The 26,330-nt window shown below is 39.1% G+C and overlaps 1 protein-coding gene across 5 annotated transcripts in view; it reads right to left on the bottom strand.

Moving 5' to 3' along the window:
- The window catches only part of LOC123757258 (uncharacterized), a 97,057-nt gene that overhangs the window by 62,874 nt on the left and 7,853 nt on the right, over nt 1–26,330 (bottom strand). For 3 of the 5 annotated variants that reach the window (XR_011229382.1, XM_045740795.2, XM_045740785.2), the window contains exons 2-3: nt 8,904–9,025; nt 6,523–6,730 (exon numbers count right to left, since the gene is read on the bottom strand). Coding sequence is in view for 4 of the 5 variants with exons in the window: in XM_045740795.2 (XP_045596751.2) it covers nt 6,523–6,730; nt 8,904–9,023 (328 nt within the window). In the remaining variant the exon portion in view is untranslated. Of the gene's footprint in view, nt 1–6,522; nt 6,731–8,903; nt 9,026–25,847; nt 25,961–26,330 lie in introns of those variants that run through there. The other 2 variants (XM_069329385.1, XM_069329384.1) reach the window with 2 other exon arrangements.

Consider the following 26,330-nt stretch of genomic DNA (forward strand, 5'->3'; position numbering starts at 1 on the left):
GGCATCGATATGTTCTTGTCTTGTCCTTACTCTCATGGTGGGTAGAGTAAATAGTTCCGTGATTTGGGTGTTCATGGTAGGTCGCTCTATTCTTATGTGAATTGCCTCAAGAATTTGTAATCTTCTTGAATCTTGGGTTTTGTCTATTATGCAAGTATTCTTGTTCAACATTTCTCTTGTTAGAGTAATGTCATGGGCTTGTCTCATGTGATTCCTAGGGGCACCAGATTGAAGATGGCATGTCAAACGCCTCGTCAGCTTGGTCGACGTCATACCTATGTACTTACATTGAAGGCTACATCCTTCGTGGGGGCAAGTGTACATGTATACAACGCTTGACTGCTGTAGAGGGTTCTCCGTCGGCTTCGGGCTGTTTTTGATAAGGAGTTCGGAAGTCTTCTTGGTTTTGTAGAATATTATCAGGTTTATGTTTTGGTTAGGAGTAGTGCTTTTTACTCCTTTACGGATTATTTCTTTCATTATTCTTTCCTCTTTTATATGTTCACTTTATATATGTAACAGGAACCTCTTTAAGCACCAACGTATATACCAAGCCCACCAACATAGGATTATGCCTGAACGGTAGAAGTGAGTGCCCCCAAAGATACAAAGCCAGTGTTCTCAATGCTTATATTCGTCGAGCGCTTACCCACTGCTCTGAATGGAGCAACGTGAGTAGAGAGTTTGAAAGAGTAACTCAGGTATTGGTGAACAACGGATATAGCAACGCGGAAATAAACGCTGCTATAAGAAGACACTTGGACCGTTGGTATAATTCAGAACCTAGAATAGAAACCACAACACCCCCAATAAAATTATATTACAAATCAACCATGCACAGTGAACATATAAAAGAGGAAAGAATAATGAAAGAAATAATCCGTAAAGGAGTAAAAAGCACTACTCCTAACCAAAACATAAACCTGATAATATTCTACAAAACCAAGAAGACTTCCGAACTCCTTATCAAAAACAGCCCGAAGCCGACGGAGAACCCTCTACAGCAGTCAAGCGTTGTATACATGTACACTTGCCCCCACGAAGGATGTAGCCTTCAATGTAAGTACATAGGTATGACGTCGACCAAGCTGACGAGGCGTTTGACATGCCATCTTCAATCTGGTGCCCCTAGGAATCACATGAGACAAGCCCATGACATTACTCTAACAAGAGAAATGTTGAACAAGAATACTTGCATAATAGACAAAACCCAAGATTCAAGAAGATTACAAATTCTTGAGGCAATTCACATAAGAATAGAGCGACCTACCATGAACACCCAAATCACGGAACTATTTACTCTACCCACCATGAGAGTAAGGACAAGACAAGAACATATCGATGCCAACACAGAAGACAATGTCCAACATAACAGGCCAATTACACTGGATTAATCTTTGTGTTTAGATAGGAGATGCCTCGTATGGGCCAATAAGCCTTCTGCAGCCCCTATGTTTATCCCTTATGTATCCCCCCATGTTTTTCAACTTCATTGTATTATCACCTGACCTAATGCGGGTATAAAATCAACTAGTATTGTAAGATCTGTTCACTTGAGAATGAACCATGGAGGTTCGAAACGTCGTGCAAATTATACAAATAAGTGTAATACACTCTATAGTAAATCACTTCTTTTCTTCACCTTAAAAGTACGAAAATGAGTTTTGGAGAACTCCTATTCCAATTAAGCCCTGATGCTAAGAAAATAGTTAGAGAGATAGAAGCCCTAAACCAGAAAATAATAAATACAGAATATGCGGTCATATTCAATGAAACATATATATATATATATATATATATATATATATATATATATATATATATATATATATATATATATGTATATATATATATATATGTATATATATATATATATATATGTATATATATATATATTATATATATATACCTAGAAGGGGTACCACCTCTGGTGCAAGTGTAGGGACCCATAGCTTCAGAGAAGAAAATAAAGAGTACTCAGAGAAGACCTTGTGGATCCTCACTGAACACTGATATTTTCTTCTCCTACCACCCCTATTCTTTTGTTAAGTGTGTATATTTATCTAACTATTTGAAAATGTCATTACACAAAAAAGTTACAATATTGATTACATGCAGGGTACAAGGCTGCTTGTCACATGTTGAACAGCTCCTCCAGCTCCTCAGATGGCGGGCAGGAACCGTGGATGCAGTGAGCATTTCCTCTCTGGATTGCCACACTAAGGGCTGAAAAAGAAAACTGCCAGCTCTAGGGTCTCTAGTTGTTTCGATTAGCTTAGACCCCAACTCCTTAAAAAAGCTAGCAGCACTTTTACCCCAGGCACCAAGTGTGTCTGAGGCAATGGGGACAAAATTGTAGTGGTGCTCAAGGTCTCTGTATTTACGTGACTTGGCCGCTTCCCGGTGATTGGCAGCTCCTCCTGCTTGTGTAGCACTGAAGTCAACATAGGTATTGGCTAAAGTTGAAACGCAAGTGTAGTCCCACACCAACTGTCTACCATTCTTCCAGGGGTTCACCGTAATTCCGTCTGGGTGACCGACAGGCTCATCAGAGTTGCGGGACATTAGGTAACGGGGCTCTCTCTCTGCTGGACAACCGGCTGTGGTAAGGCTTCTCTTAATAATGTCATTAACCTCGCCATGTCTTGCATGCCATTCTCCCGTCCTTTGGCAAAGAAGGCTATGCCGTCCATATCTGTCGGCCTCTGCCTCGCCGCAAATACACCTGTATTCGGTGTGGATTGGGGCAGCTAGGCGGAGAGCCACAGCAATTCGGAGGGCCTGTGGTGTGAGACGGGTGCCGGTTGCTGACATTGGGGTTGCTAATAGGAAATCACCTGCATGGGGAGCTGCTACAGCTCTAAGTCGGGCAGTGTCATGTGGTGTTGTCGCAGCTTCTAGCAAAGTTGCAGCTTCTTGGTCGGCAATGGGGCGATCCCAGCTGGATTGCTTATGGGCTTCAGAAGGCGGTGGTTGGGGTGCTGGTCCTGTGAGGGAGATCCATTTGGTTGTGCAGTCTGTGAAGCTGGGATCATGCACCCCTGCCTGTTGAACTAGGTGCTCAGGTAGGATTTCCTTCAAGTTGTCAGACCCCACTGAAGAGGACAGGAACGCTGGTACAGCAATTTGTGTTGCTGTGCGCACGGCAAGGCCCCCGAGTTTGACAGGAAGGGAGGCCCGTTTCCACTGTGAGTCTGTGAGTCGCTGAGGGAAAGATTGAGGGCTTTTTCTAGTGTTGATTTCAGCAAGCTGTCATACTCTTCTAATTTAATATTGTTGAAATAAATAAATATATATATATATATATATATATATATATATATATATATATATATATATATATATATATATATATATATATATATATATATATATATTGTGACGGTAACGCGTTGGTGTTCGGCTGTTTAAGGCTAGGGGTATGGCCTCGTCACATAGTTATAAAAAAAATAGAAAAACTGGAACTTCGTCTGTGGTAAGGTAAGGAGAAGACACACAAAACACAAGTAAACTTTAACAATGAAATTTTAATTACGTTAAATAAATCAAAACATGAATAAAATGCACAAACAAATTCTTATAATAAAATCAATCAATCAAAATAATAAGAATAATTAAATGACACAATGAAAAGTTACGTTAAGGCAGAATAACAAGAAGTGCAATACAAAGTAAATGGGAGGTGTTTGGAATATTGGCTTAAAGCCACCACTTCTCTCAGTACACGCTAGCGTCTAGCTGGGAGGAGTGGTGACAACGAGAGCACTGAACATTCTGAGTCTGGGGTTTGGGGCGACCCCAGACATCAAGTAGTATGGGGGGCGAGTGCAGGTGCAGCCAGACCGGCGACCAATCAGCGGAGCCGGTAGCGATCAACATGTAGTTTGGTGGTTTGAGTCCGAACAGGTGGCTGGCTGCATACGTTTGCTCACCCTGGCAAGCCTTGCTGGTGTTGTTGTTTCTGTTGGACATGTCTTCCATAGTCGTTTTATATAACCACAACGACGTAATTGTGGAGGGAAGAGCAGGCTCAATCTCTTGAAGGAGATTATCGTCACAATATATATATATATATATATATATATATATATATATATATATATATATATATATATATATATATATATATATAGATATGTCGTACCTAGTAGCCAGAACGCACTACTCAGCCTACTATTTAAGGCCCAATTTGCCTAATAAGCCAAGTTTTCATGAATTAATTGTTTTTCGACTACCTAACCTAACCTAACTTTTTCGGCTACCTAACCTAACCTAACCTATAAAGATAGGTTAGGTTAGGTTAGGTAGGGTTGGTTAGGTTCGGTCATATATCTACGTTAATTTTAACTCCAATAAAAAAAATTGACCTCATACATAATGAAATGGGTAGCTTTATCAATTCATAAGAAAAAAATTAGAGAAAATATTATAATTCAGGAAAACTTGGCTTATTAGGCAAATCGGGCCTTGCATAGTAGGCCGAGAAGTGCATTCTGGCTACTAGGTACGACATTATATATATATATATATATATATATATATATATATATATATATATATATATATTATATATATATATATATATATATATATATATATATATATATATATATATATATATATATATATATATATATATATATATATATGTCGTACCTAGTAGCCAGAACTCACTTCTCAACCTACTACGCAAGGCCCGATTTGCCTAATAAGCCAAGTTTTTATGAATTAATTGTTTCTCGACTACCTAACCTACCTAACAAAACCTAACTTTTTCCGCTACCTAACCTATCCTAGCCTATAAAGATAGGTTAGGTTAGGTTAGGTAGGGTTGGTTAGGTTCGGTCATATATCTACGTTAATTTTAACTCCAATAAAAAAAATTGACCTCATACATAATGAAATGGGTAGCTTTATCATTTCATAAGAAAAAAATTTGAGAAAATATATTAATTCAGGAAAACTTGGCTTATTAGGCAAATCAGGCCTTGCATAGTAGGCTGAGAAGTGCGTTCTGGCTACTAGGTACGACATATATATATATATATATATATATATATATATATATATGTCGTACCTAGTAGCCAGAACTCACTTCTGAGCCTACTATGCAAGGCCCGATTTGCCTAATAAGCCAAGTTTTCATGAATTAATTGCTTTTCGACTACCTAACCTACCTAACCTAACCTAACCTAACTTTTTCGGCTACCTAACCGAACCTAACCTATAAAGATAGGTTAGGTTAGGTTAGGTAGGGTTGGTTAGGTTCGGTCATATTTCTACGTTAATTTTAACTCCAATAAAAAAAAATTGACCTCTTACATAATGAAATGGGTTGCTTTATCATTTTATAAGAAAAACATTAGAGAAAATATATTAATTCATGAAAACTTGGCTTATTAGGCAAATCGGGCCTTGCATTGTAGGCTGAAAAGTGAGTTCTGGCTACTAGGTACGACATATATATATATATATATATATATATATATATATATATATATATATATATATATATATATATAAATCTATCTATCTATCTATCTATATCTTTTTTGGAGCATCTCTCTGTGCTCTAAAGAAAAAGGATGTTAACTAGCAAATGCTCACACAGGCAGAGTTGTAAGTCATCACCCAGTATCATGCATATGAACAGGGACACTGAAAATATCAGACCAAATCTTGGCAGGGGTCACAGAGTAAACTGCATGCTCACCCACACCAAATCCCCAAGGCAGCAAAGGTCATACTTTGCTTGAGAATTGCTCATAGCCTGCCAACTTGTCATAACTGTAGAAAGGATGTATGTGAGTGGGTGGGCTTGATAAGACCTCTAATGCAGTAATGCTGCCACATGGCAAAAGTACAAGGTGCTAGACATGTGTTTTAATTGCTATTAAATATGCTCCATATAATAATCATGTACATCATGTCAATGGAACCTAATTACTCTGGTGTTCTGAACAGACCCTTCTAAATATCTGCCATTTTTCCCAGTGACACCCCAGTACTTTCATGTAGTCCAACTAGAGTACCATATGATATAATTATAGTGCATTAGTTATCACAGTTGGCTCACGGTCCACTGGGCATATGTTTGATGCCATTAATGCAAAACATTTGGGCAAGCTTCCTTACACCTAGCAGTAAAGAGGTACCTGGAAATTAGTTAACTGGTGTGGACTGTAGTCTGATGAATGGGTAATTGTTGGCTAATTAGCCAACAATTAGCCAATTTCTTTGTCAGGGGCAGGAAGCCTGTTGGCTAACAGGCTTTGAGTCCCTGACAAAGACAACCAATACCTATGCCCAAGTTATATCTGTGCCATGTATTTTGCTCAACATAGTTGTGGTTCTTGAAAACACAGAAATTTACTATATCTTTGGGAACAGCAGAATAATACAGCTCAGAAATGACAGTGCAGTATTGTAGTTAAATAGGAACACCCCACAATCATTATTGTGAAAACAAATATAACTGCGTTAAGAATCACAACAAAACTGTATAATAATAATTTCCCTGACCTGCACTGTTTCCAATGTTTGTGTCATGACAGTCAGAAGTGAATGTACCATTGGTTTGAGGTGAAGCTTTCCAAGGAGACCCAGGTTCATCATGCTCTTCATGCTGCGATTCAAACCTTTTTTCTTGCTCTTCTTCAATATTTCCTCTTAAACTGTTGAGCTTTTGTACATGCACTCTGCAGTCCTTGCCTGTTCCTCGACCATAATCCTAAAAAGTTTCAAGAAGTTCCATTTTTAATTATGTAAATTTTAATGTTAAAAAGCAAATGCTATACACTGTATATCAGAGGAAAAATAGAAAAGATGCTTTTAATAATACAAAATATTACACCAATAAAACAATAATAGGCTTCTAGTATGATCATCCTCTCCACCCATTTGAACATTCCCTGCTCTCTCATGAGACAAAACCAAGGAGACCAAGCAGAAATGTGCCACTGGACGTGCTAGTAGCTATATCCAGCCAGAGGCTTAGAGCACCAAGTTAGGCCTAAATGGAGTGTTATATTTAAGGAAAAAATTAGTGGCTGGGTTGAGTCTGCTGGCTGTGAAGTGTCCCTGTCTATACCACCCAACCATCAATCTCATTATTTTGTGCCAATACTAGTACTGTACAGGTAAAATGAAGACAGGTATCATCTTCGAGACCTTATCTCCGAGTCTCATCTTTTTTTCCATGTGGCCAAAAACCCAGCAATGAATGTATTGAAATGCCTCTTTCTGGAGGAGCCCCAATAGCTCCCTGAAGGTATCTAGTGAGATTGTTCCATGTTAAAAGGTCACATTAGTCGTCGAAGTTATGTTTGACCTTCCAGAAACCAGAGCCAAAACCTGGTACCCCCTTCACGGAACCACAGGGAGCAAGTGACAATCCTCCATCCCACCTGAAAAAGCCTCCAGAAAATCAGTGATGCTTTACAGACACTGGAGAGTTCACAGAAATCAAGTCTAAACAACCAAACCTTCAAACATGCAAGCAATACAAAGAAGCAAGAAACAACTACAGTATATGGTAGTGAGGAGAGGAAGAAAGAAATTGAAAGGGGGATTGTAGACAAATGTAAAACAGAACGAGGCCTATACTGTAAATTCATTAAGAGCAAATCCAGGTAAATTATATAATTCAGAGGTTATAAATGAGGAAAAGATTCACAGAATGAAACGGCAATGTGTGAAACACTAAACAAACAGTTCCAACGTGAGTTTGTACAAAATTAAGTTTTCAGTGAACAGGTCACAAAACAAATCTCAGAACAACAAAGTACATAGAGGTGTTGCGAGACCAAATGGAAAAAATGCTTAAGGAGCTAAGTAGGAACAAAGCAGTTGGCTCAGATGGAGTTACACCTTGGGTTCTGAGAGAATGTTCATCTAAGCTTAGCATTCCACTTCAATTGATTTTTAGGCATCTTTATGTACTTGGCAGATATATGGAAAAAGGCAAACATTGTTCCAATCTACAAAAATGGTTGTAGGGAAGATCTCTTAATTATAGACCTGTATCATTGACAAGCAGATTAGTCAAAACATTGGAAAAATAATTAAAACCAAATGAGAAAACCCTGAGAGAAAAAGTGTGTTTGGGTTTTAGAGGAAAGAGATGGTTGGGTTGACTGCATTTATCTGGACCTAAAAGAAGACTTTCGACAGAGTCCCACATGATTAGTTGTTCTGAAAACGGGAACATGCTGGAGGAGTGATGGAGACTTCTGACATGGATGAAAAATTGACAAAAATCTTGACAGTAATCACAGGTAATGTATCAGACAGAAGTGTTACCATTGGAGTACCACAGAGCTCAGTTCTAACACCAGTAATGTTTATTATCTACACTTATTTATTATAATAAATAATTGTCTATACTGTAATAACGACGTACAAGAAGGAATACAGAATTATATAAACAAAAATTATTTTGGGTTCGAGTGAATGAACTGCACATTCTGGAGAATTCCAGACACATACCCTAACCGATTCAGCCATTATTGTTACAAAATCGACCAACCCGGAACTCTACTGAATTCACTGGAGAAGTTCTGGAGGCCCCAAACCAGAGCCCAACCAGGGTTTTACAGTCAACCTGACCACACACTACTACAATAAAGGTGTTGACACTCGTACACCACACTCAGATCACAAAGGTATCACAATGGCGTGATATGGCGCAAAGATATCAAAATGGCGCAAAACGCAATGCGTATTAGTAGCTTTAGGTATTGTATGTACTAGCTCTATCTATAATATCAAACAGTTTGTTTGTAACTGCATCTATGTACAGTAATAAAAGCCACAGGATTAAGCTAAGGGAGGTACTGCCCTTAACGGTGTTTAATATCACTCAGTGCTTGTTATTTTTATCATTGTTAGCACAAAATATTTACCTTTTTAACGGACTGCTTTGCTCCACACAATTTACAAGCAAATTTTCTATCCTTCCGTACTTGATGCGACTGGAAGACCAAGCATGAGAAGCATCGTAACACATGAAACTCCTGACCCATTGCTGTTGAATATTAAATCAGTAAAAATTATGTTAGAGAAATGTCTAATACTTTATATACTAGAACTGCATTTTAAAACTCGGTGAAGAATAATCATACAACCAGTTTAAAAGCACCACATTTTTAAAACTTATGAGTAAAGCCTTAAGAAATATCCTTTTATGATTAATATGATTGCAATAAACACATTCAGTAACCCGATTGCAAAACAGTACTTTATATTATGATTAATACACCTATTTTTCATCTTTTCTTGAGGGATTTATAATTGGTGAGAGAGGACCTCATCAAGTGTTACAAAGTCCTCTGTGGCCCTGTGGTAACACACTCGCCCCACGCTTGGCAAGCAATTTGGCCTAGGTTCGTATCCTGGCCAAGGAGGACTGATTAGGCCTGACATCTGACCACATGAATGATGAGCCAGCACAGGTAGAACAAGTACTAATGGCTCTGAATGAACACAACCCACATAGAAGCCAGTAGGCTAGGTAGTGTAGGTCAGCCCATCCTCCTGTTTTGTTAATACTTATAGTAAAGACGAGGACCAGAGTACAGTATATATGTGGTGGATATGTGGGTCTGTGGGCCATGGCAAGCAACAGCCTGGTGGACCAAACTTTCACAAGTCAAGCATGGCCTCAGGCTGGGCTTGGGGAGTAGAAGAACTCCCAGAACCCCATCAATCAGTTATCAATCAATCAGGTGTACCGACGAACAACGAAATTATAACATAGAAATCGGCAATATTGAGTTTGATAAACCAGAAAACTATTACTTGTGTTGCTTTAAGAAACAATGCTTTAAGCGTTGGTGGACTAGCCTATCCTAACCTTCCTAGGCATAATACACAATATCTGAGGCCTAATATAGTACATGTGTCTGCTATACTATTATACATGTGTGTGTTATATACTAGAAATATAACTTTGTTTTTAGCTTCATTTTATTTTTAAGAATTCCTTACTAGTCTGTATACTACTATCTAAAAACTAGGTACGTACTAATGTGTGACTATTGACGATCGTCACAATAGATCATATCTAAACAGGAGGATGGGTTGTGTAGGTAACATTATCAAATTATTTCTTTTAAACCTAAAATAATTATCAAGTGGTTGTGTGAATCTGTAAAGAATAACTAGGTGATCAAAGCCTTGCTACCAGCCAATGCAAAATATTGACTCGGTTCTACTAAAAAAAAATAGAGCATGATCAGGAACTGATCAGCGTAGTATAAAGATTATAGGAGGTAGTTAATAGTGGGATATATTCCCAAATGAGATTATTACTAAGCATTAGTATTTGCCACTTGTACTTGTATTTCATCATTCCTCTGTGTAGAGAACCAATGACAAATGTGAGTCATGATATAACTGAAAATAAATGTACAGTACTATGAATTAATAAGAAATCTTTGATGTTCTGATCCTTGGGAGACCTTTTGAATGAGGACCTTATAACCTCACTTATCAACTGCCAAATCTCACCAGTTGCCCTATGAACCTAAGAGCATAGACTTGTATAGTTCAACAGATAACCCAATTTTGTGCATCAGCTCTAAAAATAAGCTGACAGTTATCATAGCATTTAGTAATTATCCAGACAATTCTGACACGAACTAATCAAATGCATGTTGCAAGTCATCATTTCAATATAGGTATATAGTTATAAACTTCCTAAAAGTACAGCCAATTGCACAGAAAATCTATAAAAGTCAAATTCCAACAATGCAAATAACTATCAATCATAATTTTGTTCATGTGTGTACACAAAGAACACAAGAGGAAGGGAACACTTGTAGGGGCAGGAGTTATACATACAAATGAAGCCACTAATATGTAAAGTGTTTTGGGCAAAACTAAAAGTAACCAAGATAAAAATTAAAGGTATACAGGAGTAAACACTTAATACTACAAGAGAAGTAAGCTAACATAATTGAGAATGGTCAATATAACAAATGACGTATATACAGCACAATATAAAGGTGATAATGATGACAGGCAGAGACTATTACATTATGTAGTTTATAGTTCCAGAAATAGTACAATAATTAAATATGCAAAAAATAGAAGATAGAAGAAAAAGAGGTGATATGATCACTACGTACAAAATAGTAACAGGAATTGATGAAGTTGATAGGGAAGAATTCCAAACACCTACAACTTCAAGAACAAGAGGTCATAGATTTAAACCAACTAAACAAAGATGTTGAAGAAAGAAGAAAATTCACTTTTGCAAACAGAGTTGTAAACAGTTGGAATAAGTTAGGTGAGGTAGTGGTGGAGGCCAAGACCGTCAGTAGTTTCAAAGCGTTTATGACATAGTGCTGGGAAGACGGTAAACCACAAGCGTAGCTCTCATTCTGTAACTACACTTGGGTAATTACTAGTTTTGTATTAACATAAATAACAAAGAAAATACAAAGTTGTAATTTACTTAAGCTACTAGAACATAACAGTAAAGTAGTAAAATTTAATAATTTAATGTAGCAAACACTTGAAAATAAACAAGATGATCATATACAGAGGACTTGAGTAAGCAATTTTAAAAATGTAGATACAATAATTAGATGATACTAAAAGAAAGGACAAATTTCACTTAAAGATAACAGTAACGCAAGAATATCTTATTACGTGGAGAAATGAGTGAGAAATTAGTTAAATGATATTTAAGTCAATATCTGAATATTAATATCTAAAAATAAGTCAATATCTCTCTTATAAACTGGTTGGAGTACATACAGCTTTTAATTACATTTGGGATATCACTCCACAATTTGGAACCCTTGATTTGCATAGCTTTTCTGCTCTGACTGAGTCTCATTCTAGAAATATCAGATATATTTTTTCTAGTAAAGTGCCCATGAGTTCTATTACAGCCCTCTAGGAAGTACACCAAGATTGTAATATTTTGTTGAATTATCTGCAGGTGTCTTGCAAATTGTCTATACAGTATACCTAGGTCATAAAAGTATTTGTGTGTACGTCTGATAACATACTACTTGTGAAGGAGGAAATGTATATGTTTACCTCTCAGAATGTTTGGTAATATGTTTATTTGTGATGTGTGTCTATGTATATATTAACACGTTGTACTGAATGGGGGTGAGAATAGCTTGAGCTACCTCATCCCTTTGTGTGTATTTTACCTCAATAAACTTATTTCAATTTCAATTTCTAGGAAGTACTTTAGGTCAGGATTTGCACTGCAATTCAGTTTTATACACACAGTATAGAGTACGCTCAAGAGTATATGCAGTGACTTGATATTTGATGTGCTCAAAGAGTTCAATAAAGGTGCAGAATGGTATCTGGGCCTGAAGTTTGTTATTGTTCTAATTGCTGATTTTTTATTGAGTAATTAGAGGTTAGAGGTAATTATGGGTGGTAGACCCCAGAAACAGATACCATAGGTGACAGATGGATAAATGAGCAAATAAGTTACAGTATTAAGGAAGGGCAAGGTACATTGTATCTGATTTCAGTAAGAATGCATAACTGTTTAAGAAACTTTTTTTTAGTAATGAGAACATTACCATATATTATATACTGTATATGGCAATGGAAATTCAGTTTGTTGTAAATGTGAAGACCAAGGAACTTCCCAACTTCTCTGCTCATAATTTGGGTATTATTAATTCTTAGGTTAATTTGACTGTTGGACTTGTTACCAAACAATGTGTAGAATGTGTCATCATTGTTAATGGTCAGTTTGCATAGCAGTCAACAACAAATGAACTTCATTTAGTTCAGTACAGTACTCACTGTCGTTTAGAATAAGTGGGATAGCATGGGAGAAAATGAAGGATGAGTCATTGTTACGGCCCTATTGGGTCGCAACCGGGTTCTTTCTCTGATATTGTTAGAGGTAGGGTATCCGGCCCCAAGTTAGTAGTGGCTTTCAAGGGATGTGATCCGTAACGCAAGTAAATTAAAGGGGAAGGGAGTCAAAGGCAAAAACTTATACATATAATTATCACCATCACCATAAATAATATATAAATTAATCACACGGGGGTGGGTATAAACACTATTATATACAATGTAGTCTTCCTCTGAAGACTCTGGACGTTCACGGTGTTCAAGACGAGTGGTCCTGGTTCTCTTGTGGCCTCACGATGAATCCTTCGATTCTCTTGAGTCTACCCTGGCCACAGGCCAGCCAAATCACAGTTCCACTGGGGGCACCGTCGTGGAGGCCGTCAACCACAAATCCAGCCTGTAGCTGGCAGGTTCCAATCAGCAACGCTGCGTAGGCCACTCCACGATCGATACTAGGGTTGCGAGCCCTAGTCAGGAGCCTCGTGTGATCCCACAGATCACTCTCCTCACCACAACACCCCAGTGGTTAAGCGTCTCCACCAGTCAGCCCCGAGTACGACAATCCCTCAACTGCCACGTCACAGGCAGGCTAACACCACAGTGTTCATCCGGGGGGGGGGGGGGGTGTGACTCACAGCTGCTGCAGCAAACACGTGGAGACTCTTCGACTGCCTTGGGTAGACTGATCCAACTTTCATTACAGCGGTCCCAGGTCGACTCTGTAATCAGACACGCGTCATCAGTAATAGGGACACTCTAGGGCACCTCACTTACAGGCTTAGACACAAACGCCCACCTATCCACTCCATAGATGGCGTTGCTGTCTAAGCTCCACCTCACCAGAGGTCAGCAGCGGCTGTGTTATGAGCTGATCAGGACGGGAAACTAGCCCTTGTGGCCAGTATATCTCGTCCTCACTAGATGGCATCGTCCATTTGGAGGGGGGGTTTCGGGAGCTGACCCACAGATGGCGTGGTCGTCACTGCTCCGTGCTCGGACGCTGGGCTCGGGTCCGTAACAGTCATCAGCAAATAGAACTGGTTCAAGTGTTGAAAGGTATTTGGAAGATCATTGATACATGAAACAGAGCAATGCAAAAGATGTACAGTGACCACAACACAGCAGTTGCAACATCAGGATCTGCTGGTTGGTACAAGAATTCAACCAACTACGAACCACTTAGTTTGATGAAAGGGAGCAGTAGAACAACAGAAGTATACTTACATCGCATCAGGCTTGGATACCCATGTGCATGGGAAATAGGCTTATAGGTTCCGGAAGATGAGAGGAAATGTCAACACTGGAGAAATGCCTGACAGACCACTGGAACATTATCTAACACAGTGCACAGTTACAAACCCATTAAGATTTCAACTTAAATTCAACAGAGCAGAAGTTGTTAAACACATATGGCAAAATTTTACTGAAGCGACCATACGAGTTATAAATACTCATACTCTGCCCAGGTAAAACAAACAAGCAACACTTACTGGGCCAGCCAGAGGCTTAGGGCCCACACAGGAATATCCCTGCAAAAAAACAAAAATAAAATTGATACATATAATAAAGATGAATGGACCTAGTATACTATCCTGCAACAATGCTGAGATTAATTGGCATTGTGGGAGAAGTTGCATCGTTCACAGAAAAAGTAGCGACTCACGAAAAAAGAACAGAGGGACTGCATCACCGCAAGGTCAACGTCGCCAGAGTCGACAAATCCTACACTATCATACAGCATGAAGCCGCTATTTTTGTCTCATTTTAATTAAAATTCCAAAATTTGTTGTAAATACAGTATATTGAAAATAAGATATCAAGATTTTTTGTTGACATTTGTCAGTTTCTTCTTATTTTAGTCAGGAGCTGCTGGAGTTGATTGACACTCACCTGGTAGGGTCTTGGGAAATGCAGCTCAGCAGCTCCTATGGTGAGCCACCACTGCACAGGAACATACTGTGCCTGTCACTGAGGTAGGCTTGTAGAAGCGAGTGACTTCTGACTCGTGTTGGAGCTTGAGAAGGTCATTGTGGTTAAGTGTCAAAAGCTTAATGTATGTAAAGAAATAAACCTATGGGGTATTTTTGTCATGAGCCACATGTATCCGGTCAAGTATACTGTATTAATAAGTGCATCATTGGTACTTTTATGGGGCCCAGAAGTCATATTGGTTAGAACCGAGTATGTACAGTGTCACGTAATTCCCCCCACATAGCAGTGTAAACTGCTTCCTTCTACAATACCGTCAATTCTATCATACTGCAAATAATCTCTTCAACAGAAAAAAACAGACAATTGCCCCAGACGTCTGTCTGGGTATACTCCACTCCACACCCCTCTCCCCCCAGCCAGGTATGCTCACCAGTGAATAGTTATAGCAGCTGCTAAACTACCTGTGATTCTGCTGGTCTCTTATTACTGATATCATTGACACATGACGTGATATCACCAGCAGGGGTACGTATAGTCCAGTTGTTGCCCACTGAATTATGGGCTCACCATAGCCCATGCTACATGGACACTTCGTTCTGAGTAGCTAAATCTGAAACAACAACAAGCCCACTGAAGCCAGTCTCTTCTGGGTGCTCTGGGAATCATTACTGCCTCCTCCACTCGTCGTTTGCTTCCTGTTTCGTCGTGTGCAAGTGGTGGTGGTCAGTAAATATTGCTGGTTACCCTTAATTATTTTGTGTTATTAACATCAATGTGCTTATATGTTCTTTTTTGTATTCTCGTATAATCACCAAGGGTATGTCAGACAGGGTTTCAGGTATTTTTTAATGTTTATTATTGTTTAAGATTATAGTAAATTTGTTAAATGTTCATTTGCCTATTTTTTCTCCTGTGCAACTTTCCACAAAGCAAGGGCCAAAGCAGCACTATTTTTCTTCGATGAGAGTGAGTTACATTACATCTGCCCAGTATAGCTGTGATACTGTTTCATGTCACAAGTTTGTGTTTATCTAAGAAGAAGTAGGCCTGTTTGTATACAAGTTTCTAAAAAATTTTGGACATGGTGGGCAGGATTGATACTGGTCTAAAAAGCGAGATCCACACTCTTGTAAACTGGCATGACTTTAACCATTCTAAGAGTATCTGGGATGGCTTGGAGCTCAAGTGATTTGAGTTCTTGTCATAGCATTGCTCAAGTTGTAGAGCAATGCTATAGCAGGAGCTAAAAACCTAGGTTTTTTTTTGTTGATTAGGGTTGGCATCTCTCAAGTGCTACTGGATCTAGTTTTAAGTGAGAGGATAATATCAATATCTGAAAAGTTGGCTGGGGACAGGTACGCAGACTCATGACAGCTGCCAGAGTGTTCACCTACATTTGCTTGGAATACCTGGACCCGGAGTTCTTGTACTACCAAGCCAGCCTGGAGGTCCCCAGGCGCGACCGGATGCTGGGATCTCATTTGCAAGGAATGTACCAATGGATGAGAAGAAAGTATTGAATTTAGTGGTCATGTCAGCAGCTGAGACATTCCAATATTTCCAACTAGGAATATTTTTCAGCTGAAAATATTTACACAAATTTGCATGTGAACAAACAGCTCATCACTGTCCAGTACAGTATAATGATCACTATGGTGACTAATATTTGCACAGTTTGAAGAGACCATATCATATCCAATCATATCACAGAGCAAACAGGCTTTTTCAAGAGTAATTAGAGAAAAAATCTGAACAATAAATAATGTCAGGCTAGATTACCTAGCCTAAAATGGTACTGCTATTTTTTGGATACAAGTCCATAGGGGTGCTGTATTAGTAGGAAATTGGAGAATACAATTATCACATTGTACAATTTTGGTATACAGTATTCTGTACCATATCACCCAGTAACGCAATGTATTCACAATTTTCTGGGTTGACAGCTTTGTTATGTTGTTAGGTAGTAACAAACATTCGTTACAGCTTCATTGGTGTCGGGCTGTTACACCAGCCTGTCCTCCAGACAGACCCAAAAGTGATTCCATGCATCTGCCAAACCCCCTGTTTATGAATGAAAAACGGTTTACACACAACTGATTTCACTCGATGTGTGAAAAAGCTGATGTGTGGAAAAAGGCTAACATAGTTCCAATCTACAAAAGTGGAAGCAGGGAAGGCCCCCTTAATTATAGACCGGTATCATTGACAAGTGTAACAGTCAAAATATTGGAAAAAATAATTAAAATTAAATGGGTAGAACACCTGGAGAGAAATGATATAATATCAGACAGACAGTATGGTTTTCGATCTGGAAGATCCTGTGTATCGAATTTACTCAGTTTCTATGATCGAGCAACAGAGATATTACAGGAAAGAGATGGTTGGGTTGACTGCATCTATCTGGACCTAAAAAAGGCTTTCGACAGAGTTCCACATAAGAGGTTGTTTTGGAAACTGGAAAATATTGGAGGAGTGACAGGTACGCTTCTAACATGGATGAAAAATTTTCTGACATAGAAAAATGAGGGCTGTGATAAGAGGCAATGTATCGGACTGGAGAAATGTCACAAGTGGAGTACCACAGGGTTCAGTTCTTGCACCAGTGATGTTTATTGTCTACATAAATGATCTACCAGTTGGTATACAGAATTATATGAACATGTTTGCTGATGATGCTAAGATAATAGGAAGGATAAGAAACTTAGATGATTGTCATGCCCTTCAAGAAGACCTGGATAAAATAAGTACATGGAGTGCCACTTGGCAAATGGAATTTAATGTTAATAAATGTCATGTTATGGAATGTGGAATAGGAGAACATAGACCCCACACAACCTATATATTATGTGAGAAATCTTTAAAGAAGTCTGATAAAGAAAGAGATCTAGGGGTGGTTCTAGATAGAAAACTATCGCCTGAGGACCACAAAGAATATTGTGCGAGGAGCCTATGCCATGCTTTCTAACTTCAGAATTGCTTTTAAATACATGGATGGCGATATACTAAAGAAATTGTTCACGACTTTTGTTAGGCCAAAGCTAGAATATGCAGCTGTTGTGTGGTGCCCATATCTTAAGAAGCACATCAACAAACTGGAAAAGGTGCAAAGACATGCTACTAAGTGGCTCCCAGAACTGAAGGGCAAGAGCTACAAGGAGAGGTTAGAGACATTAAATATGCCAAAACTAGAAGACAGAAGAAAAAGAGGTGATATGATCACTACATACAAAATAGTAACAGGAATTGATAAAATCGATAGGGAAGATTTCTTGAGACCTGGAACGTTAAGAACAAGAGGTCATAAATATAAACTAGCTAAACACAGATGCCGAAGAAATATAAGAAAATTCACTTTCGCAAACAGAGTGGTAGACGGTTGGAACAAGTTAGGGGAGAAGGTGGTGGAGGCCAAGACCGTCAGTAGTTTCAAAGCGTTATATGACAAAGAGTGCTGGGAAGATGGGACACCACGAGAGTAGCTCTCATCCTGTAACTACACTTAGGTAATTACTTAGGTAATTACTCGAGCACTTCCAGAACAAGTGCTTCACTGATGAATTTTGTTCGAACCACAACACTGTAAATGCTTCACCCACGTACTACAAATACAAATAATCACCAACAAAACCTAAACACCTAACCTAACCTATGCCTATATATGCACAATATGCTAATACAGTATATTATAATATTAATTTATATTTGAGAAAATTCCCGTTTTGAATGAGTAGCATGTAAAAAATTATAAATGCGTCTGTAGGGTCGACCGCTGGATGTAATTTTCATGAGTCCAGGACGGGTTGGTTACACACGACTGATGACGTCCGAACACTTCCGGAGCAAGTGCTTCGCTGATGACTTTTGTTCGAACCATAACGCTGTAAATGCTTCACCCACCTACTACAAATACAAATAATCGCCAACAGAACCTAAGCACCTCATCTAACCAGTGCCTAAATATGCACAATATGATAAAACTGTATATAATAATATTAATTTATATTTTAGAAAAGTTCTGTTTTGAATGAGTAGAATGTTAAAAAAAAATTGATGAATGTGTCTTTGGGGTCGACCGGTGGATGGAATGGACTTTGGTCGAGGAAGGGTTGCAACATTTTGAGACTTGCTCAGACATTGTTCGATTTAGCGTAACAACAAAAATGTTTTTGTATTTGTCGATAGCCGAGGAGCACTGGAGTCCTTAAACAGTCGAAACCCAGTCTTCATGTCTATAGTTGAGGACTGTAAGAGAAGAATAACCGAGATACAGCTGAAAGGTTATAGTGTGAAATTCATGTGGATTCCATCTCATGTTGGAATAGTGCTTAACGAGGTGGCGGATGACTTGGCCAAACGTGCCACATCAAAACCACAAGTTGACATTGAATGTGAATTCACAATGAGACAAATAAGAAGCAAAATCAGAAATATTCAGGCACAGGCGGGAGTGGAGAGGAGAGAGATAATGTATGAGAGAAGTCAAACCATGCAACACTACATGTATGTGAGTCAAAACACCCACTTCACTTATGGTAAAAGGAGAAATGCTTGGAGTGACTGTGTACATGCGGCTCAGGCTTGGGTACAAATATTACTGGGAATATGGGATAAGTGTTCATGATAATGACACGAGGTGTAAACTATGTGGTATGTTAAGGTCTCACCTCCTGGCCCATTATGTTCTTGATTGTCCGTTGATTAATATGTATAGAAACACTGAGATAAGGACTGTTCCTGAACAAATAGCCTGGATGTGTCAACGGAAAGGTTGATGATATTCTTGAGAGATATAAGAATTTTGCACCAAGACTAATATTTTGTTGAATTATCTGCATGTCTCTTGCAAATTGTCTATACAGTATACCTAGGTCATAAAAGTATTTGTGTGTACGTCTGATAACATACTACTTGTGAAGGAGGAAATGTACATGTTTATCTCTCAGAATGTTTGGTAATATGTTTATTGTTTGTGATGTGTGTCTATGTATGTATTAATACGTTGTACTGAACGGGGTGAGAATAGCTTGAGCTACCTCATCCCTTTGTGTGTATTTTACCTCAATAAACTTATTTCAATTTTAATTTCAATGAAGCGAGCAAACCTCGTCAAGTGGTGTAAATACCACACTTTACTCCAGTCAAGACTTCGTCTAGATCTCTATAAGCCTGCAGGTACGCTAATGGATTACAAATGGAGACCCCTCCCCTTCCTCCAAGTTACAATTTTTTTTATTTATTATTTATTGGCGAGGCGAGGTATGGCATGGCGTAGGTGAAAGTTTAGAAGTGGGGAAATAGTGAGTTATGAAAGCAGGCGGGCTGTCCACCTTGCTGACACGATGTGTGGGTGTTGAGAGCTAAGCTTTCTCTCTCTTGTCAGAGAGTTGTTAGCGTGAGGTTCTTCACATGTTTCACCATACATGGATGTCCACCCACTGTGCGTTATGAGTTGTAGCAAATTGTTATATCTGGTTTGCAATGCCCTGACTGCCTCAGTGGCTGGGAGGTGTGGGAGCGTTATATGGTGAGCTACGGGGATATCATCGCTCATGCATTTTTCTATGGTGTTAATCCACGTATTTAGCTCTGTATTTATGCATAATGTTTCCTTTCCATTAAAGTCTGTGACACTGATTTCCTGTGCACCCCTTTTGAACACTTCCCAGTCAGTTCTAGTGTATGAAGTCTTGGTGGTGAGAGTTTCTGAAAAGGGTTAGTTGATAGCATCATTATTATTGGTAGGTGGTCGCTTGTTCCCGCTGGGGCCCCTTTCTATGCGGGTGTTTAGGAAGTGGTGGTTGTTTAACAGTATTGTCTAGTTTACCACTATCCTTGTCTGACATAAGTTTGGAAGTCCAGCCCCAGGTGGGTTAGATTTCCATTCCTTATATTGTGGATGGCATCTCCTGCCTGGTTGTTCCTTCCGTGTCCCAGTATTGTTTGGCGTTCAGATCTCCCAGGAAGTAGGCAGGTCTGTTCCTTCTGAGTTTCATGATGTCGGCCAGGGATAGGTAAGGTTATCTTGGTGGTTGGTTACACGTTCCTATTAAGATAATACCTTTCGTAGTTTGGAGTTAAATTGCCAGGAAGTTTTCTTTAAAATCATATAGAATATTGTGTGGAATATTTCTCCTTAAATCAAATGCTGCTCCATCGTTGGTCATCTGTTGATTTCAATTTCTCTATTATGCACCCCACACCCATCCCGTGGGCGGTGGTGTAAAGGATTAGAGGCACATAATCGGTTCAGGAACTGAACCCTCTAGTTTGTTTAGCTAAGCAAATAACAATCTTTTGACGCTAGTTACAAAATTATTAATGTTATATATGCATGTACACACTCATACATGTACATATACATACACATACATATTTAATCAGCCCCACACAATAATAATCTTTTGTCACAAGTGATTCAACAAGAAGCTCACAAGGCACTTTAAATTTATGATGAGTCGCACAGTTACTAGTCTTGCTGCACACCCACCCAACTGGGCGGCAGCTTTAGTCACGTGCATGCATTACTTACAGTAAGCAAATTTTGGATACTTCGCGAAAATTTTGGGCAGCACATCATTATGGATGAAGTACTTACACATTTCTTGGACAGTATTGGTGTTATCTCTAAATTCCGCGATTTTTTTTCACATTCCATTATATAATGACGCATAGTATGCGAATAGTTCCTGGTAAATTTTGTAATTGAAGATCTTTTATCTTCTCACTATCCTTTTTTCCGTGGCTGTTAATGAGTATTGTATCTGGGTCTTACTCTGTAAAAGTTGCCGAGTTACAATGCTGTGTGGAATCTAGCTTAGAATATTGTGTTGAATTATTGTTGATGACTGGATGGCTATGTTGAAACTGATAGGTCGCTTCAGAGACATTACGATATCAGATACCACATACTCAGATCACAAACTCATTGAAGTGCAAACGACCATCAATACTCAGAATAGACCTAAAACGTTGATAAAGCGAGAGGGGTTATTCAGTAAATTCAATTTTAATAATAAAAGGATAGACTGGGAGATAATAAACAGGGAACTTACAAACATTCCATGGGGAACTGTTCTAAGTAATACAAGTCCTACAGAAGGAATAGAAAAACTGACTTCAGAAGCGTATCAAGTCTGTCTGAAACATGTTCCTTTGAGGAAAGCCAGAAAGAGATCTAACGTAGAAAGAGAACGCAGACGACACTATAAACGCAGGAAAAAAATAACGGAACTGCTTATGCAGACACGAATTTCCCGTCAAAGAAGGAATAATTTAAATAGGGAGATTGAAGAAATCGAGCGGAAATTGAAACACTCATATGAAACTGAAGAAAGGCAGTTAGAACAGAAAGCAATTCAGGAAAAAGAAAAATCCAAAATATTTCTTCTCATATGCGAAATCAAAAGCAAAAACCACTGCCAGTATTGGACCTATTCGTACAAGTGAAGGTTCATACACGGAGGATGACAAAGAAATTAGTGAAATCCTAAAAAAGCAGTATGAGGACATGTTTAGCACTCCAATAAACAACATGAAGGTGGAAGATCCAGACAATTTCTTTATGCGGGATATTCAAACCCCTGTAAATATAACTGATATAAACACGAGCGCACTAAATTTTGAAAGAGAAATTGAAAACATGCCCATGCACTCGGCCCCAGGTCCAGACTCATGGAATTCAATATTTATAAAGAAATGCAAAGTGCCGGTAGCACAGGCACTCAGTATAGTGTGGAGGAAGAGCTTGGACACGGGGGAGATACCAGATGCACTTAAAGTAGCAGACATAGCCCCTCTACACAAGGGAGGGAGCAAAGCATTGGCAAAGAATTATAGACCAGTTGCTCTAACATCGCACATCATAAAAGTATTTGAGAGAGTGATTAGGAGTCAGGTCACCAATTTCATGGAGACCAATGACCTTCACAACCCAGGCCAACATGGATTTCGAGCGGGAAGATCGTGCCTCTCACAGCTACTTGAGCACTACGACAAAGTCACTGAGGCATTAGAAGAAAATCAGAATGCTGATGTGATATACACGGACTTCGCAAAGGCTTTCGATAAATGTGACCATGGCATGATAGCACACAAAATGAAGTCAATGGGAATAACCGGTAAAGTAGGACGCTGGATACTCAGTTTTCTGTCAAACAGGACTCGGCGAGTAACGGTCAACCATATAAAATCTAGTCCAAGTGCAGTTAAAAGCTCTGTACCTCAGGGTACAGTCCTTGCACCGCTGCTTTTCCTTATTCTCATATCAGATATAGACAAAAATACAAGTCACAGCTTCGTATCATCCTTTGCAGATGACACAAAAATCAGTATGAAAATTACCTCGGCTGAGGACATTGAAAAACTTCAAGCTGATATTAATAAAGTTTTCGACTGGGCATCAGAAAATAACATGATGTTTAACAGTGATAAATTCCAGGTACTCAGGTACGGTAAAAATGAGGACCTTAAACATAATACAGAGCACAAAACACAATCAAATGTACCCATAGTAGGAAAACAGCATGTAAAGGATTTGGGAATAATAATGTCTGACGACCTAACGTTTAAGGAGCATAACCAAGCAAATATTGCGACAGCCAGAAAAATGATAGGATGGATTACGAGAACTTTCAAATCCAGGGATCCCATCACAATGGTTGTACTCTTCAAGTCACTTGTGTTGTCCCGTCTTGAGTACTGCTCAGTACTCACTTCCCCCTTCAGAGCAGGAGAGATTGCTGAAATAGAGGGAATACAGAGAACATATACGGCACGCATAGACGCAATAAAGCACCTAAATTATTGGGATCGTCTCAAACCCCTCCAAATGTACTCACTAGAAAGAAGACGAGAGAGATATCAAATAATATACACCTGGAAGATACTGGAGGGCCAAGTACTAAATCTACACAGTAAAATAACGTACTGGAGCGAACGATATGGAAGAAAATGTAGAATAGAACCAGTGAAGAGCAGAGGTGCCATAGGCACAATCAGAGAACACTGTATAAACATCAGAGGTCCGCGGTTGTTCAACGTCCTCCCAGCAAGCATAAGAAATATTGCCGAAACAACCGTGGACATTTTCAAGAGGAAACTAGATTTATTCCTCCAAGGAGTGCCGAACCAACCGGGCTGTGGTGGGTATGTGGGCCTGCGGGCCGCTCCAAGCAACAGCCTGGTGGACCAAACCCTCACAAGTCAAGCCTGGCCTCGGGCCGGGCTTGGGGAGTAGAACAACTCCCAGAACCCCATCAACCAGGTATCAACCAGGCTTCCACCTCGTGGCTTGTTTGGGATAGATGCGTGTCCGTTGCACATTGTGTTAAACTTGCTGCTGCTTACCTGCTGAATGGTTAGGGGGGTTTGGGTGAAAGAGTGACTTTAGAAGAATGCAGACTTCATTTGTATTAGCACCAAGAATGTTGTGCTGGAATTTTGTGCAGAGTTTATATACGTTCTTGGAGGGTCTTGCGGTTAACCGTGTGGGGTTGTTTCTTGCATTCGATATTGTTTGGGGTCTGAGTCCTGGGTGTCTGTGAGTGTGCAGCATTGTCTGCGGGTGTGTGGTAAGCATTGATGCCCACTATCCCTCGTCTCCCTAGGCTACCTCTTTGGTATTCACCAATTGTCTCCTGTGGTACTTGTATGTTTGTAGGCCCCCTTTGGGGGTCATTAGTGGTGGTTGCTTGTTGGGTAAACTTCCTCCTCTTACTCTTTGAGGGTTTCTGCACACGTGGGTCCTGGCACTTGTTGGGAGTAAAGTCTCAGTTGGGGGAGTGCTGATAATATTGCATTATAGATTCAGCTATTTGGAGCAAGTTCAAAGTAGCACAGGCTATTGTGAGCCCGTAACTTACCCGGCACAGGAGCGGTGCTGTGTAGTAATTGTATAATATTGCAGTTCACCAGGGTCTTTATAAGGGAGGAAGCATTCTCTAGGAAGTACATTTCTAGGAGAAATGGACTTTCCAGAAATGGACATTCTGGGAGAAATGGAAATAGACTGGCAGGAAAATGCCAGCCTTAATACAAAGAAAAAAACTGACTAAACATCAGGCGAACATAAAATGTAAGGTCTCCACTAACAAACTGGGTACAGCGTAGGAATATTGGAAGATGTTCTTGTGTGTATATGAAGTAATTAGAGCTAAAAGTACCTCATAGCATTAAAGCACTTACAACAGAACAATCACGGATATAGTGTTTGAATGTCCCAGCTCTTGTTCATAGTTTACAATTGGAATGTTCACCACTTAAGAAAATTAATATTAATTGCCCGAAACACTATCCGTGCTAGTGGCTTTAAAAGAACGTAAAAAAGATCTATGCTATGTACTATCAAAACAAATGTACCTTGTATATAATTGTTTTAATTCCTTTTAAATAGGTAATGGAGGCACTGTCGGACCACAATCACTAGTAGAAGCAGCACCAGGATCAGCGCTACTTGATGAAAGGAGTCTACAACTCCAGCTCAAACGCGCAAAAAAAAAAAATACCAATAAAAACGAGGGCGGCTAAGTGGTATGCCGTAGAACACGTTCCGCCTAGTGCAGATTCTGATAATTTTAAATTTGATAGATTGAGGAAAAGTTAAATTTTTTTTTAGATTGTTAAATTGGTTAAATTATATTTTAAATTATAATTAATTTATGGTAATGCATTTATATCCTGTGTATTATTAACTAACTTCTTCCTTTCCAAAATATTAACCCTTTACAATACTTATTGTCCTCTCCTCACCAAGCAAATAACGCAAAAGGTTAAATAATCCCTGGCTCACGCCTACACCGCACCACGGGTGCAGCTGTCCCTGACAATAGGCGATAGCTTATATTTTGAGTAGAGTCTGTATAAACAACTGGGCCTCTGCCCTTCAGACCGAACAATTTGCCTTGCTCCTTGCACTGAAATATAAGTCTCCAAAACTTGACTAATTGTAAGTGATTCCTTATCGTCCTTAATTGATCTAAACTCTTTAAGACATAATTGTAACATGCTCGTATCTGAAGCTTAGACAAAAATACAATGAAATTATTAAGGGTGGTAAGTCCATTTCATGTACTCACCTAATTGTGCTTGCGGGGGTTGAGCTTTGTCTCTTTGGTCCCACCTCTCAACTGGTGTACAGGGGCCAGATTCACGAAGGTATTTACGAAGGTTTTTCTTCTTGGCTACGAATGTTTTCCTTCTTAGCGCCTTCGTGGCAGCTACGTCGGTATTCAGGTAGCTACACTAAGTCGAAAAACCTTCGTAAGTTTGGTCCGGGATCTAAGTGTGGTGTCGACAACTCATAGCTTTACATAAACTGGATATAACTCAATTTTTCTCTACTACATAACACTGGGATCAATTTTAATATAACAAAAGATTATTAGTTGGCGAATCTCGTGAAGAGGAGTCCTTTGTGTTAGTTATATATGCATTCTCTGCTTGAAACTTAAAGTAAATATGTCTTTTATGATAGTGGAATAAGTTTTATAATAGCAAGATATTATACCCGGAGTTATTTAAGTAAATAAACACTGGTGAACATGTTCTGACTGGAAGCC

This window comes from Procambarus clarkii, chromosome 22, assembly GCF_040958095.1.
Source record: "Procambarus clarkii isolate CNS0578487 chromosome 22, FALCON_Pclarkii_2.0, whole genome shotgun sequence".
Classification (NCBI taxonomy): domain Eukaryota; kingdom Metazoa; phylum Arthropoda; class Malacostraca; order Decapoda; family Cambaridae; genus Procambarus; species Procambarus clarkii.